General features: G+C 43.4%; 1 protein-coding gene across 1 annotated transcript; it reads left to right on the forward strand.

Moving 5' to 3' along the window:
- Positions 1-5627: 5627 nt before the first annotated feature.
- On the forward strand, positions 5628-17540 carry LOC141950780 (cytochrome P450 3A24-like). The gene is made up of 13 exons (XM_074886064.1): positions 5628-5765; positions 8498-8591; positions 9022-9074; positions 10208-10307; positions 10919-11032; positions 11314-11402; positions 12418-12566; positions 13588-13715; positions 14369-14453; positions 14836-14996; positions 15439-15665; positions 16532-16694; positions 16912-17540. The coding sequence occupies exons 1-13, from the start codon at positions 5695-5697 to the stop codon at positions 17008-17010; spliced, it is 1533 nt and encodes a 510-aa protein (XP_074742165.1). The 5' UTR covers positions 5628-5694; the 3' UTR covers positions 17011-17540.
- The last annotated feature ends 384 nt before the right edge of the window (positions 17541-17924 follow it).

The raw sequence follows: 17924 nt of genomic DNA on the forward strand, positions 1-17924 counted from the left end.
GATCAGGTAGCTGACCAGAGGGAGAGGGTATGAGGGAGCAGCAATTTGGAAACACTCCAAATATTTAAGTGAAAAGCATTAAAAAATAACCATCTTTGTTACTGTGTACAGCCCTTTCCACGAACCTCCGTGCACGACAACCCTAACATTGGCCGCTTTAGCACATCTTCATCGTGAGAGACTCTCATCTATCCCAGTCCACCAAAGAGCAATAAAGAAAGCAAACCTCCTGGTCAGGTGATGGAGAGGCAAGTGATCTGTGGTCTAACAGCACACTGAGAAAGGATTCTGGTTTCTTTTATTTCAAATACTGGAATCTCATGACCTTTACTAACTAGTGTAAGTACAACCAAGGTGGAGTGGAACCTGCTGAGATACAGTCAGAGCAGGTCACCCTGTGGATGGCTGCAGCGGTGGCAGGGACACTGACTGAAGACATTACGTTATTCCTGCTTTAGGCACAATCTCATGCAGTGCTTTGCATAGCAAAATCCTTATATTCCGGATGAACAATTTGATTTGTCACCCTTTAAAAGATCCATTGCTCTGAATGAGTCAAGCGCACTGACTTCACCGGGTTGTGACATACCAATGCAGAAGTCTGCTCGGGCAATGACGTGCGCAGACGCTTCTTGGAATGACTTTGTCAAAATTATGGTGTAACAAAGCAGCACTCGCACGCAGCTGCCCCATTAAGGTATCCTCCCCAAAATATCCAGGAAAGAACATGTTCTTACATCTTGTATTGGAAATACATCTCTTCTAATTTGCATTTGCCAGGATTGTTGTTGCTGCTCCCTTGTGGGACGTAACCTTGTCTCTCATTGCATTGCAGGTAAGAAGTCATGTGTGGAGCTAGCAGGATGCTTCATTCTTTCTTAACTCGTTTTATAAGGTTAAAGTGAGAGAACCTCAAACACATATTTGTACTGGATTGGGCAAAAGAATGCAGTGCTCAAGAGTTAATTAGCTATCCGGATATCATACAGCTTTTGTAGCTGTCCTTTCTTAGAATGAAAAGGAATATAATGATATATTGTAAAGATTATGAAGGAAGATTGGTATGTATTAGGGATATTACTTTAACTGAAAAAACATCAGAAAAATGTCCTAGTTTCTGTGTAGTTCCAAAGCTCAGTATATGGAACAAAACATCCAGGGGAATTAATTACTTTTTTGTTGAGGTTTTTTTGTGCGCTTTTTAAATCCCAAGGAAATCTATGTGCAGGAGGGTATCAGTCATCTATACACAGAACTACATAAAGTATCATTAGAGACCCCTTCAAATACATTGATTTTTTATCCAGCAGTAGTGTATCAATATTTTAACCACTGACAACAAAATGTAGCCTTCATTATGAAGTATTTTCCTCTGGGTAGCTAAACCACTATGTATCAGGGAAAATAAATAGTCGCCTCCCCGCATCTTCTGCCTATGCAGAAAGTTAACTTCTCACACTGCTCTGGCAGAAGAGTGTTGGTAAATTTAATGTATTGCTCCCTCCTCCCACCAGCAGCAGTCTTATTCAGCCCCATTTTACATTATCTGAGCTTTTTTTCTTTTTTTAACCCCATGATGAGAAGACTCCTGAGCTTTCCAGGCCAGGACTGTGTTCATTTCCAGCCTAGCATTTATTTGTGGCTGCGTTATACCCATTTGTCTCTGCGCCAACATCATAATTTGATTAAATAGCTCTTCTACCTGGCATTTATCTCATAGCAACCATCTTCCAGCCCAGATATCATTTAGCTAGACTAAACAAAGATTTTTGGGGCCGCATCTCCAAGGACATGAGAAGTGCCACTAATATGCTGGGCCCCCCTAGTTGGACCCCAGTGAGCCAGTATGTTCAAGTACTGGGCTGCTCCAAGGCGGGCACAGAAACAAGCTCCCATCCCAGAAGATCATATGGCCAGAATATATAGTAGCATACCTTGAACTACAAAATCATTGTGTTTTTTTCTCCACCTCCTACCTGGTTGGTTTACTCCGAGCATCCTTTTTAACGCAGCTTTTTCAGGCAGTTGAGAGTAAAGTCTGTTCCTGCAGGTCTCTTAGCATACGACTGGCTGATAATATTAGCACCGTTGACTTAAAACAGAGGTTAGACACAGCCTACATTGAAGGCCCCAAGATCTTCCACTGGTTTGTTTCATTAATTCGTCCTCCTGAAAAAGAGAGCCTTAGTTATAAGCTTATATTTTTATACTTCCACTTACATTAAACTAAATGAATGTGTTTCATTCAGCCCAAGGTAATTTTACTCCTAACTGTTCTTCTAGAATATCTTAAATTACTTATCAACATTGAAGCTAAACCAGTTCCACTGCTTGCCAGTTTGGTGTTTCTCCAGTGCAGCCATCTCCCCTACAGAGATTATCTGAGCTCTGCATGATTAGTAGCATTTTTTATGATCTGTATTTAGAGAGTTTAAAGTACTCCATAATGATACAACTCCCTAGTAATATTTATATCCCAAGTAGCACTGCAGAGTCTCTACTGCAACTGTCCCAGTCCTGGGAATCTAAAACAAATTCCCCAAAGTATCTCAGGAGAACCTTTTTCATGATCATACTCAAAAGTGAGTTTAACCTAAAGATTCAGGCTTATCCAGCCTGGCCCTCCTTATTCCCATGCAGTCCTTTTCATCATGAACACAAAATGTTATGCACTGTGGCTTTTTTTTTTTTTTTTTTTGCCAATACCACTTTCTCTTCTGAACTGCTCTTTCTTCTCCACACCTGTGCCCCAGTCATAATTGCTATACCACAGTGTTTTTCTTACTCTAAATCATTTGGTTTCACAGTTTGTGGAAGAAATAAATGTTCTTCCATTTTACTGCCCAGCCCCCAGCCACTTTTATACAAGAAATCCCTCCTGTTCATCGCACCTTGTTCATGACCTGGATTAGGAACACTCCCTTCGTTACACTGCAAATAACAACACGGTGTCATTTTGCTTTCCTGAAAGTCATTAATCCATTAATCTGAGCTGCTTAGGGGCATTAGAAATGGAAAAGCAGCTCAGTTCTCTTCTGAATTTGGCTGCAAACTTTGGCTTTTTAAACCACTCACCCACAGCCTGTGGCTGTCCTGGAAGCATGGTGGCAACACGGGAGTTATCATATGGTGCTGCAGCCTGAATTAGGAGGGTGAGCATTGCACACCCACCATTCACTGCACGTTGTGTGTGACATTGTAACCCATGAATGAGACTAGCTGTGTCACTAGCAGGATGTTCCCACAGGTATAATTACACCTCCATTGGGGCTTGCACCTTCTCATGCCCCCGAGCAGCGTGCCTCTGATCCGGATGCCTGGGGTGATGGGCTTACCAAAACCCGTGACGGGATGCAGTGCACTTCAAACTGTCCAGGAGGAGCAGAGGATGGGCCTAAAAGCCCGTGGTGCTAAGGAATAAGATGCATCTAAAGGTCTTGAATAGGGTGAAGGAACAATCGTTCTGGCTCAGTGCAGCTGCATCCAGGTGGGCAGAGGCCATGGCTTGGAAGGGAGAGGGTAGGATGGGGCTTGGCCATGTGGTTCTCCTCCTTCCCCCCATTTCTATGAGGTGGGGTTCAGCCTTGGCTGAAGATGATGCCATACAGCTGTCATTTCTCCTCCCTCCCAGAGATGGAGGGTGGGAGGAGAAGTCTTTCCCAGCCTCCCCTCTGAAGATGCCCAAGACACCTCTCACACATGACCTCCTGGCTGGCTTGGGTACCTGTTAGCAGTTTAGGGGCCACCACAGCCTAGAGTCGGAGGTTTACAGTTCTAATACAGGGCAAGTTAGGGCATAAACCCAGCTCTGAGCTGGACTTACATGTCATGTGAAAATCAGTCATTTGTTCCTGGGTCATTGACTTTCCTCTGCCATGGACTAATCACAGGAGGTTTTTTGTTTTGTTTATTTATCTATCAGCTTTCTCAAGGGGATGGTGCGTTTTTGTTTGTTTGAAGTTAATAGGCGCAGTCCATTTGATCCATAAGATCACAATACAAAAGCAGCAACAAGACTTTGCACCTATCTGGCTTTTTACAAGTTTTTCCAGAGATAATTCCTACCCTTAAAAATGACCCAAACAGGATGAGGATTGAGTCTTATTTTCAGTGAGAATGGCGAGCCACACCTCAATCCTATTTCAGGAAGAAACTGTATTAACCTGTTTCCCAACACGGTGAGTCAGGAACATTTGGTGCCCAGTAAATTCAGATTTCAAGGCTATGTCAAAATGTGCAAAGGGGAACCCTGGGAAAACAATCACTGCTGTGACAAGCTCCTGAATGGGAAAGCACCTATTTAATCATGTGGTCTTTCAATATCTCCAAATCATTCAAGGTAGGACCCTACACAGTCTTGTATAACTAAGTCATGAACTTGCCTGTTCACGTCAAACTAAAGCACACTGTGTTTTTTTACAAAATAATCTGCAACTGACTTGTCTCTGAAGGTCAGAGCAAAGGCCAGGCAAAGTGAAATGAGATAAAAATGCTGTTGAGATAAGTCAGATGATTCTCAGAATGTCTCATATCACCATGTGGACTGAGATCCACTTATCAGTCAACCCAACATCAATCACAGCAACATCCTAGGAGACACGAGGCATTTGATGTGCCAAATATTCACAATACTCAGTTATTTGCAGCCAGTGCAGCCAGGAAACTCCCTTTTGAAGATGGCAGCTCTGCCAATAGGAAGGGAATTGCTCATTTTAGAGTTCTGAATGAAGCCCTAAAGATGGTGTAGTACACACCTGTGCAAACCATATAGCCTCTTGCCCTAACATTATGGTCACTAACAATCACCATACAAATAGTCCAGTTTTCTCCACCATCATAATCCTCTCTTAGCACATCCATACCTCTAGGATGCTGACATTTTTCTGCACCATCGTTACAGGAGAACCATTACAAAATTCGTGTTTTCCCTTTGGTTGTGTCTTTTGCCAGCTGTTGCAGAAGGGTGGTTGCTGTTCATGAACCATGAGCTGGCATTTTGGAAATGGTGGTACTTTAGCTGCTTACAGTTGTGGAACAACAGATTTTCCCTTATGAAATGCCTGGCCACAAACCAGCAGACAAAGTGGACTTCTAAAGCCTTTAGAGCGGGCAAATTCCTGCCTTTCTTAGAAGCTGCTTCTGACCCACCACAGGCAGAAGCAGGCAGCACTTGCTCTTCATAACACAGAAAGAAAGATATTTTAGACAAAATCTTAAATAGTGCCAAAGTTAATTCACCTGCCAGAAAAGATCTTGTCATACAATATATGAATAACCTTTTCACTTCTCTTTCCCTTTTGTAAACCAACTCTGACACCTGCTCTGGGATTTACCTTTTCATTGTAACTTGGTTTTATTTATTTTGGTGTAGGAGCCCAGGAGCGTTTACTCAATAAGAAGTCAGTTATTACTTACTATTACAACAGATAAAGTGGTTGAAATGCCTGGCAACATATGTATTAAATAATTTGAACCTTAGACGGTTCAGCCAGGCATTTATCTATCACATGAATCATGTTTTTCAGATACTTTGCTACCTTTGCCTTCCACTCCTCCTCCTTCACGACAGAAGGACAGCCCCTAAATCGTATGATTGGACACAAAAGGTTGCACACTGCGAAACTCCCCTATTTCCCACAGACCTGGGACAAACACATCAAGACAGAACTCAAAGCCAACCAGAGAAGAATCAGAATGAACCTTCTTCCCTCCTTCTCTACGGAGACATGGGCCCTTTTGCTTATTTTCTTAGCCCTCGTGGTAGTGTAAGTAAAATATTCTTTATTGGTTCTTTGCTCATGCCATTTTCCTGTTCTTGCCATTATTCATTTTTATGCAACTAGTCTGCTGAAGAACAAACAGGTAGGTGTGATTTCCAGATTTCCAGCCTCTAATAAGGCTCTGGGAAGTAGCAGAGGAGTCTAAAGTCTGTTCAGATGTGTGATGTTGCTCCAAGGTTTGGAGTATTCCTGCGCACCGTTGCAATGTTGCTGCTAAGCATCAAAGCAATAATCAAATGATAATGGTGCCAGGCATTCATTACCAGCAGGGATCGAACCAGTGATGATTGTGATCCGTTAGGTTATTTTCCACAGAAATATGGTGTAAGGAAGGCTGTGGATCCCTGACTGAGGTTGCCTTATGGAGGGGAGCAGGATGTAGATAACCCTACTGCATGACCTGCAAAGGTGGAGAGCAGCAGACAGACACCAGGAAAAGAGAATTCATAGGATCGGTTCTTACTCCTCCTGACTCCTTCCATAGTGTCCAGGTAAGATGCTCCAGACATGGGCACCTGGACCAGGAGGGATACTTTACAGAAGTTAAATTTGCCACAAGCTAGCAGGGACAGCATCCCATACCTGTCCCCACAGCCCACACTTGCTGGGGGAAGAAATGAAGCCCAGAGCAAGGTCAGCTCCCCCTCTACTCCTGGCTTTTCAGACAAACTCCAGCAGGAAGAAGCGTACCCTGCTGCTTCAGAAAACACATGCTAGTGAGAAAATGCTTTTGTCCGCTTTGCTGATGCCGTTCAGCACTGCAGCATAGCAGGCCTGGCTGAAAACCCCCTTCTGCTGGGACATACAGCATCTCCACTGGCAGGCCCTGCCAACAAGGCTGAACTGACAAACTTTGTAGTGTTGACAAGCCCTTAGGCAGAGACAGCATGTTGCTAGCCATAAACCTTAACGATTAATGTGGTGCACACGAGCACCATCCATTTGTCTGCCCTGGCAATGGTCCAACCACAGCAGTTCAGTAAGCTCTGAAACTTTTAGCCCTGTTTGTCAAACCCTTTTCTATGATTTGGATCACTCAAAAACCTGTTCAGAGCAGACTCTTAAAAAAACCCCACCAACATCCCAAAAACCCACCTTATTATTGACCCTAAACCCTCATATTTCAATAACTTGGTGGCCATCTAAGATTGCTGATTACCAGACTCCCACCTTCTGCAATCACTTACAATTTTTTTGTGACAAAAGGGATGAAGCCCAGATCTTTGTGCTCTGATATCTGAGCTAAAATAGAAATTTTACTGCCCATTACCACAGAGTGGTTGGTCAGATGTTTCTTGTCCATCTGGGGCAATGCTCTTCCTCTTCACACACGAAGGAATATCAGATATTTCTGATTCATATCCATGGTAAGAAGTAATACTGATTATTCTCTTGCTTTATACTGAATGGTCCTTCTCAGCCTGCAGAAAACCATGTCACGTTTTAGTCATAAGAGCATTAGACTGCATTTTTTTCTGGCCGTGTTTCAAATGGATTAAGCCTAGCCTATGTTCCTATAGTGTTTCTGGCCTTTGTAACCATTCCAGCCTGCCATTTCCATGTCCTCCCGCAGCTCCAGCTGCCCATAAACGTTATAAATGAGAATCCACAAATGTTTTATACCTAGTACTGAATTAACCTTTGACAGAAAAGGTTAAACATTGGCAAACTGAGCTCTGTGAAACCTTTCTGCACCTGCAGATGCCCTGTTCCCTGTTTTATGCCTGCTCTGCTTGGACTACAAGATGAGGTCTGCTTTTGTGCTCTGGCAGAACTTGTGCTGGGAGGGGGCTGATCTCACTTGGGGTCCCCCAGGTTTAGAAACTATTACTAAATGCAAGGGAAACCTCCCTAAATCTCAGCCTAGACACTGGCTTTTCAGGAAAGCATCCCCAAGATGCTGTCTGAGTGGCTGCTGCCATGTGGCCCAAAGAGGACCTCTGATAACATCCCTCTGCCAAACCTTTGCAGTTTTACATCCCTTCTGCAATGAAACACTCACTTGGGAAGCTGCAGCTACTAACTAAAAACAAATATTTTGTGGAGCTCTTTCAACACAGCCAAAGACAAGCTTCAAAGGGCTGCAGCCCAGGCCCTTGAAAAACAGAAGGCCCTGAGGTAGAAGTAATAACTTTACAGCTGCCAAGAAGGGTGCTTCAGAGGAAAGAAATCTGCAAAGCTGTCAATAAAATCTAAAGAGAAAACCATCAAGACAAGACTTCCTGATGTACCACTGAGCTAACACCAGGCTAGGGGGAGGGAGAACAATAAATGAAATTAAAGTACAGCTTGACAAAAGCCCTGTTTTGGGACATCTCTTCTGGCATTGCTTTGATTTCTCTTCAATAAAAACACGTAAGCTTGGTGTTCCTTCTCCTCCCTTTTCTGCCTCTCCTTTGTTTGGCAATGAGCTCCTCTGTTGACTTTTGCTGAAGGCTTTAAGGTCCTGTTTCCACCAGAGCACCTATGCCTTTAGGAGGCAGCTGCTTTTACATCAAAGTGATGTCTCTGAAGCTCTGTGTGGCAGCAGTGAGCCTTACCATGTTTATTAAGTAGTTTTTACAGGGCAATCTTCTTTTGGCTCACTTTTTTCCAGCTCCTGGATCAACCCCTCTACTTAGAGTCAAAGGGACATTGTTGCAGTCTCCAGGTTTAGGAGAGCTCGCAGCCCCAATGCCACAGTGATGTAGCCTTTGGTTGTATTTTCTGTCCTGCAGATATGGGATATGGCCATTTGGTTTGTTCAAGAAGCTGGGTATTCCCGGGCCAAGACCTCTGCCTTTCTTTGGGACGTGCCTGGAATATCGCAAAGTAAGTGACTGAAGCCTTTCTGGCTCCAGAAATATCTGCCTTTGCTCATGCAGCTGTAGCTAAACAGATACATGGCAATGATAAGTTATCTCTAAATGCCAAGCTCCACTCTAACGCACAGGTTGTGCAAAGGCCAGTGTGGGATAAGGGCTCTGTAACACAGACCACAGGGCCTTGTCTCTACAGCATCTCCATACAAGAGCTCGTAGGTGGCTGATTTACAGCTGCCCTTTGCTGGCATCCTGGCAAACAGCTCATTCATAAGCATAATGTACATTTATGCTGTCCTTCACGAGGTTTTTGGAGAGGAGGAGAGCTCAGAAGGCAGCTCTGAACATCAGTTTACAGATATGCCTCCCAGCCCACCATCTCCACCATCATCCCCTCTGCTGCATTCTCTGTGAGGTAATTTTTAAATTGCTTTCCACAGGGTTTCTTGGAGTTTGACAATGAATGTTTCCAGAAATATGGGAAAGTCTGGGGGTGAGTATGAACCACTGATTTCTTCTAAAGGTAAAACTAGAATCCATAGAAAGGGGAAAAAAAAATCATTAGGAAAGCTCCCTTTTTCCTACCTGCAGCCCGATGGTCCCAGCACGATGGGTATGACAACAGTAGAGTGCTTGTGGTGGCTTACACTAAAGCCTGATGATTGCAGGGCTGTGCTGCTCTCATGTTATATGGAAATTGCTTTGACCTATACTATGAAAGCTGTTTTAAATCTGATAACAAAAGGCTCTCACCTGCTCCTAGTAAAGTCAGCAGCAAAACTACTGTTTACTTAAGGGACACTCTGGAACTGGGAGGTCGGGTTCCTCTGGTTTACCAACAGCAGAAGAATGTGAGTGACTCCCAATACCAAGTGAAGAAGCAGATCCAAAGTCTGCCTACTTCCTTGTGTTGCTGATCCTTATCTGCTGTGGTGGGAGCCAGTGCAGCTATCATTGTTCTGCTCTGGACATCTCCTATGGCTTTTATCACTGCTGTTATAACTTGGGCTACAAACCTGCATATCCTCTATAATGCATCCATTGGTCCCTATAGCAACTTTAAAACATGGAGTCTGGAAAGATAGCTTTACATAAATGGGGAAAGTAAATAAACCCACTTAATCTACATCTGTTCCAGAAAAGCATTCAGAACTGGCAGTTTAAAAAGACAAAAACAAGGATTGAGGTTCATCTCCAAGGATATTTCAGTGCTGTCAGCCCAAGTCTCCAGACACGCAATTCAAGAGCCTGAAAGGGGTCGAACAAGTTTTCTTCTAATACTGTAATGTGTTTAAGTGCCTGGAAAAACACAGAGAGTCAGGGGAGAAAGTGAAGACACTTGCTTCATTTAGTATCTGGTCCTTTGAGGGACTGAGCCCTGCTCATTTCCCAGTGAGTTTGGAAGGTGTTTAACCCCCTTTATCATTTACAAAGCTAGATGGGAGAAGGCCTGGGAGTCCTCTTCCATCTCGATTTTCTGCATTTCTGTACTTAGGTATCTGCAGAACAGCAAGGCTAGTGATGGAGGAGCATTTGTTTAACAGAGTTTGTTTCATGGGCATCAACTAAGACTTGCACTTCAACTGTCTGGGGTTGTTTATCTGTCTCGTCTTCTCCCCCCACCAGGATTTATGATGGCAGACAACCTGTGATCGGTGTCATGGACCCCCAAATCATTAAATCTGTGCTGGTTAAAGAGTGTTACTCCATCTTTACCAACCGGAGGGTAAGAGCAGAAGCATCGTGAGGTACCACAGAGTCCAAAAAACAAAATACAGGAGGAGACAGCATACCAGGCATGTAGCAGGGTTCCCATAGGGGATGAGTGACTGCACTATAGGGATTTCTGTAAATGGCCACTGTATGTCACTGTTCCCCTGCCTTACAGCCTGGGGACTGCATACCCAGGCTGGCAGAGGAAGCTGTTTGCCTGCACATCATACAAATTCTGCTCTCACACCTATATATATATATATATGTGGATGAATTGGAGTCTGTGAGAGCATACATGAATCTGTAAGGTCCAGCTAGCACATGTGCCACCAACGGGGACGCAGCTAACCATGGTTAGGTGTGGGTGCATGCATATATACGGGCGTTGGGCTTGTTGGGTTACTTGTTCTGGATATGGAAATGGCATCTCACAGCAGGTTTAGTGGAGGAAAAGGGATTATTTATGTATGTGTGTTTGTAAGAAGCTGTTTGTAAGGTCTTAGCCTGCTGCCAGTAGTGATGCCCCTGAAATAGCCTTAGTAGGGACTTGGATGCTACATTCCCATTCTTGCAAGAAAGCCGCTATCTTTTCTGGGGTTAACACCTTGCTTTTTTCCCCTCTAGCATACAGATCTAGCAGGGGTGCTGAACAACGCTATCTCATTAGCTGAAGATGAACAGTGGAAAAGGATCCGTACTGTGCTCTCTCCAACCTTCACCAGTGGGAAACTAAAGGAGGTAAAACACAGAGGAGCAGGTACAAACTAAATCAGAAAGTCAGTAGACAGTGTTTTCAGGCTGAGATTGTCACAGGGGTCCGATTTCTTCAGTCATAGCCTGGCAACTAAGCTGGCCTGTTTAATTTATGCCTAATTTAAAATGAAAAAAGCTTAAAATAAAACCTTAGCAGAAAGATCTTATTTGTAAATATTCATGAAACTCCCTGCAGTCTTTGTAAGCCTGTCTTAAAGGCGTAAAATGTACTATACTTAAGTGACCATCTCTGGTTTGTGTTACAGATGTTCCCTATAATAAAGCACTATGGGGAAGTTTTGGTGAAAAATGTTCAAAAACGACTGGAAAAGGACAACACTGTGCCTGTAAAGGAGTAAGTAGCTGCTACGAGCAGCAGGCTAAGCAGCAAACCTTGTTAGCAAGTGCTGTGGTTCATTCATTACTGGCAACGCAGATTGCTCGCTGGGTAAACCAGACCTCTGAAATGAGGAACGGGGCTAGCTGAATACCTGGCTGGAAATTTGAAAGGGAAAATTTAAGCTGAGATGTTAGTGAACATTCTAGAGGCAGAGACCCAGAGAGAAGTCTTCTAAAGGGAATTAGATGGGGAGAAAAGCTCTCCAGAACAGCTTTGTGAATCCACAGATCCAAGATAACCCCAAATATGCCAGGAAAACCCAGTTTTACCTGCATATACTCAGGATGTCTGTGCACCTTCTTATACCACAGGACACTGGGGTTGCTGGCCTCTCTGCCCCACACACAGCACTGAGGGATGCTCATCCATCATGTGCCCCTTTACTGGGGGGAGTGGGAAGGAGGCTGTAGTGTGGCCCCAGGTGTATCACCCTCATCTGTGCCCTCCACGTGGGCTCTGGAACAAAACCTGTGTATTTTACCCCCAATTTCAAAGCACAGATGCAGAAGGGGTAGTGCACACCAGTAGTCACATACCAGCAAAGCTTTCCCCTACCAAAAATCCCATGAGGAGTCTTGGACAGTCTGTAATATTATAGGGCTGTGCTGGGTTGAACAAGACCATTTCATGGCACGTTTGAAGCAAGCGCCCCTCCCCAAGAAGCTAACATACCCGAGAGCCACATGCTGTTTTACCACTAACCCATTCATGTAGCTACATGCTGTTTTAAAATCCTCAGAAAAGCTATCCGATTTCAAAACCCACATAGACTTGAAACCAAAGCTCTCTAAAAATCTATCCCTTTCACTATAAGTGCTTTTCAGTTACCATATATCCAATTTCCTCTTCAAAACCAGGGCAAGAGGTCTTATGAGAACTTATATTTGAATGTCGCATAGGCATTAGGAAAAAAATATATTCACTTGGTCCAAATATTTAACCACAGTCTATCTTTTCTATCTTTCCTCAGCATCTTTGGAAGTTACAGCATGGATGTTGTCACCAGCACTTCATTTGGTGTGAACATTGACTCCATGAACAACCCCAAAGACCCCTTTGTCAGAGAGATGCAAAAGCTGGTCAAGTTTGACTTTTTTGACCCACTCTTCATCTTGTCATGTAAGTGACTTTTTCGAAAGCTTCGTTCAGGTGTCAGAGTACTATTGAAGTGTGACTTTAACAAGCATATCAGACTGGTGCATCCTATACATTAACCAAACAACTATTGCTTATATAACTTCACTAGCTAGGATGGAAGTCCTAATGGCTCTTGTCTCATCAATTCCTCATTGTTAGCTTCATGCTAAAACTCTGGGAAGGAGCTGAATAAAAACTTCCTCCACCTTTGACATCCACAATGCAAGAAACATATGGACATCCCAGCCAATATCCAAATAAATGCTGGAAAATTATTCGAGGGCTGAAAAGAAAGTTAAGCTGTGAGGCTCGAGGAGAGTGGTGCTATCTGAAATACATTTTCTGGAAGAGTGCTGAGTGGGGACTATAATTAGATGCTATTTCCTAGCAGTGCAATAGCTTAGCAGTGATGGTGATGGACCTTAAATCACTTGCAACCTTAAATCAAGATTAGATACCTTGCTAAAACATGGGGAAAGTTGTGATCTGTGCATAGAGGAGGTTCTGGTGCTGCAGATTTTATGAATCTATATATGAGCTCAAGATCCAGTCTCTATGATGAAGGAAATGCTCTGAAGGGGACTTGAAAGTCTTTGTGTGAGCACAGCATGGCAGTGAATAGCTCAGCCTGTAGAAAGAATTCAGATTTTGCAGCATTTCTCTTCTGAGCCACATTCCTGTTGTAGTGCTGTACAATGTACAGAAGTAACGTGTACTTAGAAAAGGTAGTGGCATATGCTTTGGTCATCTCTTAGAGCAATGATTATACCCAGCTCAGTTGTACTTTGACAAAAACTTGGGAGAGGGTTGCATCAAGACAAACTATCCCAAGGAAAGGAGAAAGAGGGGAAAAGGCAAATTCCAGGCTTTTCCCAGGTAAAGAAATCAAGAAAGGAAATAATTTCTCAGTAGCATCATTACTTCCTCAGTAGCATCCATAGCTACCTTATAGGAGGTGGAATTTGTTTACAGTGTGTGACTTTACTCTTAATTTGTTTTTCAGTTGTATTCCCATTTCTTGTTCCTCTTTTGGCCAAGATGAATGTAAGCTTCTTCCCCAGTGATGCTGTAGATTTCTTCATGAGATCCATGGCCAAAATTAAGCAGGATCGTGAAAAGGAGACTCACAAGGTAAATGAGCATGTATTTACTAGCAATTGTGGCAGAAAATACACTTAAGTGAAATATAATTAGGGTGATGATATCAAAGGTGAAACCAAATTATGACGACTCAACAAAACCCTGAATCTACGTAAACACTTGATTTTAATACTGTCAGAAAAACCTCACCTGACCAGTCCTGTCACAGAAGCAAGTGGACTTTGTACATCTGTGATCTGAAGCTAAATCCAGATAAAGGCTCACTGGAATTGGACTAAGCCTGGGTTTGCAGAACTTATAATAAGTCAAAGTAAGACAGTCCCTGAAGATTAGGCAGAGGATGAGAGAGAGCAGCACAAGAGCAGCAATACCACTGATCAGGATTGCACCTTCCCCTCTCACTTTTCAAAAATTGAGGCTGCTTCCTGGCAAAATTCTCCCTTTTAGAGTTTGGATCCCTTGCCCTTTCCTGAAATTCATTCAAGACACTGCTCTCCCACACAATGGCTTCACAAAAAGGACATATAGGTTTCAAAAATAAAAAGCAACTATTATTTTTTTCAATGTCATGCACATTTTGGGGACACTTTCAGTTTAAAAATCATGCTTAGGCTGTGAAATCTGTTTATCTGAGCCCTCCAAGGGACCTGTCACCAAAAAAACTCTCCTGCTTCTCTTCTCAGGGCAGAGTAGATTTTCTGCAACTGATGATCGAATCCAAGAACTCAACCAGTAATGAGAGCAGTGAAGCAAATCACTCATACAAAGGTAACGACATCCAAATACTCATCACAGGAACATGGGCTGTGGGAGCAAGGAGAACATGGGAAGCTCTTTCCCAGAGAAAGGCTCAATGGGTCACCACCAGCTCCACTGACCAGCTCCAGGCAGAAGTCTCTGTCCCTTGCTGCCAGCACCAGGGCTAAGGGTCCTTTGCCAGGGAGTAGGACTGCCATGTCAATCATTTATACCTGGGAAACAATCTGACTCCTCTATCAAATGACTTTTTCCAGACAATAGAGTAACTATAAATGTGTTATCAGACACAACCACAACAAACCCACCTTAACCCCACACATTGCTACCTGTTCCCTGCTGAGACCATCAGCCAACACTGGTTTTGCTCATCCCATGTCCTCTCTCCTCACAGCCCTGACTGACACAGAGATCCTGTCACAAGCGTTCATTTTTATATTTGCTGGGTACGAGCCCACCAGCAACACGCTTGGTTACCTGGCATATGAACTGGCCTTGCATCCCGACGTGCAGCAAAAACTGCTGGAGGAAATCGACACAATTTTACCCAACAAGGTGAGGGGACGTTGAGTGATGGTGAAGACCCTCTGGCCCTGCTGTTCTCCTTGTTCAGTCAAGACAACGAGAAATCTTTAGCTCCTAAACACCCTCCCCCTGGTATCTTCTAAGAGCTCTAAGAGACACACACTGAGACAACTCAGTCCTGTAATGATTTTTTTTTGGCAGCTGAAACCTTCCAGGCCACCCCACTGCACAAACCCATTTGCCATACTCTGCACCCATGCACAAGTGGATGTGGATTTCCAGACATCTCCATCACTCAGGGATGGAAAATGAAACCAATTATGTGATTTCGAACTTGTATTTTGTTTTTCAGTGAGTCTGAGTCATAGCTGGGGCAGTAGGAGTTGGGGACACTCTGGTCTCAGCAGTCATTTTAGGACAATCCCTTCCTCATGCCAACATACCTGGTCACCTTTCTCCTGCTGTCCTACAGGCTCCTCTCACATACGAAGCAATGATGCAATTGGAATATCTTGACATGACAGTGAATGAAACCCTTCGGCTCTTTCCCCTTGGAGGACGGCTTGAGAGAGCCTGCAAGAAAGATGTAGAAATAAACGGAGTGACCTTTCCCAAAGGAACCATTGTTATGATCCCACCCTACACCCTGCACCGCAACCCTGAATACTGGCCAAACCCAGAAGAGTTCAGACCAGAAAGGTACAAAAAGCATAATGAAAGGGAAGAAATACGCTGCTTCTTCCTCACATAGTAATTAAGTATTAACCTCTGATTAACTTCCTAACTTCCTAATGGTGTTCTTCCTATCTCTTTACAAATAGTACTGATGAGAAAGTGCAGGCTCATGGGAATGTCATTTTAAGAAGAAAATGAGCTTTGCACTTAAAGCAGGGTTTCAAAGAACATAATCTTATTGGGAGAATAACACTGATACCTCACAACATCTTGTACACAATTTTTAGCCTTGCTGACAGAGTGGTTAGTTGGTGAGTTTTTGTAACTGCTAGCCTGTGTAATAACTGTATAACAACTGTATAATTGTCACTGCTGAACCCATTTCCTTCACACAGGCATTGCTACTAAATATATCAGAGTTGATCCTTCCAGAGTTGCCTTCCCTCCTTGTTTTCAAAGAAGTGATATCTTTTCCCTAGTTGGTTATTTTAGAATAATCTCTCATTCCCAGCAAGATTGAAGCCATAAGCTGTGCCTAACCAAGATGACTCCTGGTTTCTTTTGCACTAAATACAACAGATAAGAAAGATCAGTCGCTTTGGGAGAGCATGTTGCCTAGATTTTCACCTTGCTTCCAAATTCTACTAGTCTGGATGTACAGAATTACGTCCAGAATTACGTACAGAATCACTCAAGTGGGATCCCACCCTGTCCTGGATGAGTGCTCTGACAGCACTTGATTGCTGGGATATGCTGAGATACCTTAGGGAAAAAACAAACAAATCTCTGCAGGACACTAGCGAGAGGTCTCTGGATAAGTAATACGGATATGTACCTTTTTGGTCTTGTGCTGCCTCAATTTCTTTTTCCCCAACCATGTAATTATCCAGGTTCAGTAAGGAAAACAAAGAGACCATAAACCCATATACGTACCTGCCCTTTGGAGCTGGTCCCAGGAACTGCATTGGGATGCGATTTGCTCTCCTGACTCTGAAAGTTGCCATCACCATCCTGCTGCAACATTTCACCTTCCAGACCTGTAAAGAAACTCAGGTGAGAAGTACATTGTGTTTGAAACTCACGTGCGAAGAGCTAGGTGCCTAGTTTCTCACTGTGGTGCTAACACCAGATGATTTGCCCTTTCAGGGGAGGTGCACTTTCAAGCACTATGGATCAAGTTATGTCCAAACCATGACCAAGTTTCTTTCCTTTAATCTCTACTTATTTAATTTGTCTATCTTCAAGTGTGTTTTTCCTCTTATTGTTGCAGATCCCTCTCCAGCTGAATTCACAGGGACTCTTAAGTCCAAAGAAACCGATTATTCTGAAGTTAGTCCCCCGGACCAACACTGCACCTGCAAAGGCGTAAAACCCAGCTGTGTCTGCAACAATTCTCCAGCGTCTAATGAGTACTGTGCTAACAAAGGGATTACACATCGCAGGAAATCTCTCCTACACGTACAGACACAGAAGAGCAACGCTAGTTAATTCTGGAAGCAATTTCTACATATTTACTAATAAACGTAGCTGTCAAATGTAGTGTGGATCACTGGGCAGTGACAATACACAATCCCTTTAATTTTGATTGCAGAAAACAAGAAATAAATCCAACTGAGAAGCTGATCATCCACTTACTTCTAAGGGGACTTCTTCATCTATAGAGAAGGAATCACTGTTGCATCCAAGAGAAACAAGGTGTGATAGAAATTCAAGTCGCCAGCCCCTGCTGGGCAGAGATGGGTGACATTCTTCTTGGTGTATTGATGCTTGAAATTTCATGTGTTATAATTGAGACGACTGGTGTGAGACTACATCCTAGTTACCAAACCTCTCTTGTGCCATGTGTTAATTAAACTAAAGCGTGTACAAATACTGTCATTAAACATGTTTGAGAGCCGCTCTGTGTTGTGTATAGTGGCTGATCACTTCCTATTTAAAAACTGTATTCAGCTTCAACCCTTGAAATTATCCCTGTACACTGCTTTCCACTTAATTTAATGAATCTGTTCCTTCATTTAATGCTATCGAACCCTCCCATTTGTACAGTATTTTACAAACACTATAATTCCCACCTCTTAGTTTGATTAAGAGGTTGCCTTCAGTTCAGCACCGGCCAACCCTTTTCCATGCTGGAGCAACAGAGGATGGATTGCAGAGAGCAGCAGGAGCAGCTCGCTGGAGGTGGTGACAGGAGGGCCACTGTTCCTGGGGAAATTGTCTGGACACAGCTTGTAGCTAAGCCTTGCCTCCCAGAGCCATGGATGGGCTTTACACATTGTCTGT

This window comes from Strix uralensis, chromosome 16, assembly GCF_047716275.1.
Source record: "Strix uralensis isolate ZFMK-TIS-50842 chromosome 16, bStrUra1, whole genome shotgun sequence".
NCBI lineage: Eukaryota > Metazoa > Chordata > Aves > Strigiformes > Strigidae > Strix > Strix uralensis.

Excerpts from the sequence above, each read along its gene's own strand:
- LOC141950780 (XM_074886064.1), top strand. The coding sequence starts at position 5,695 with ATGAACCTTCTTCCCTCCTTCTCTACGGAGACATGGGCCCTTTTGCTT. Across the intron at positions 13,716-14,368 it reads GTGAAAAGGAGACTCACAAG|GGCAGAGTAGATTTTCTGCA; the intron begins GTAAATGAGCAT and ends TTCTCTTCTCAG. Across the intron at positions 15,666-16,531 it reads GAAGAGTTCAGACCAGAAAG|GTTCAGTAAGGAAAACAAAG; the intron begins GTACAAAAAGCA and ends GTAATTATCCAG.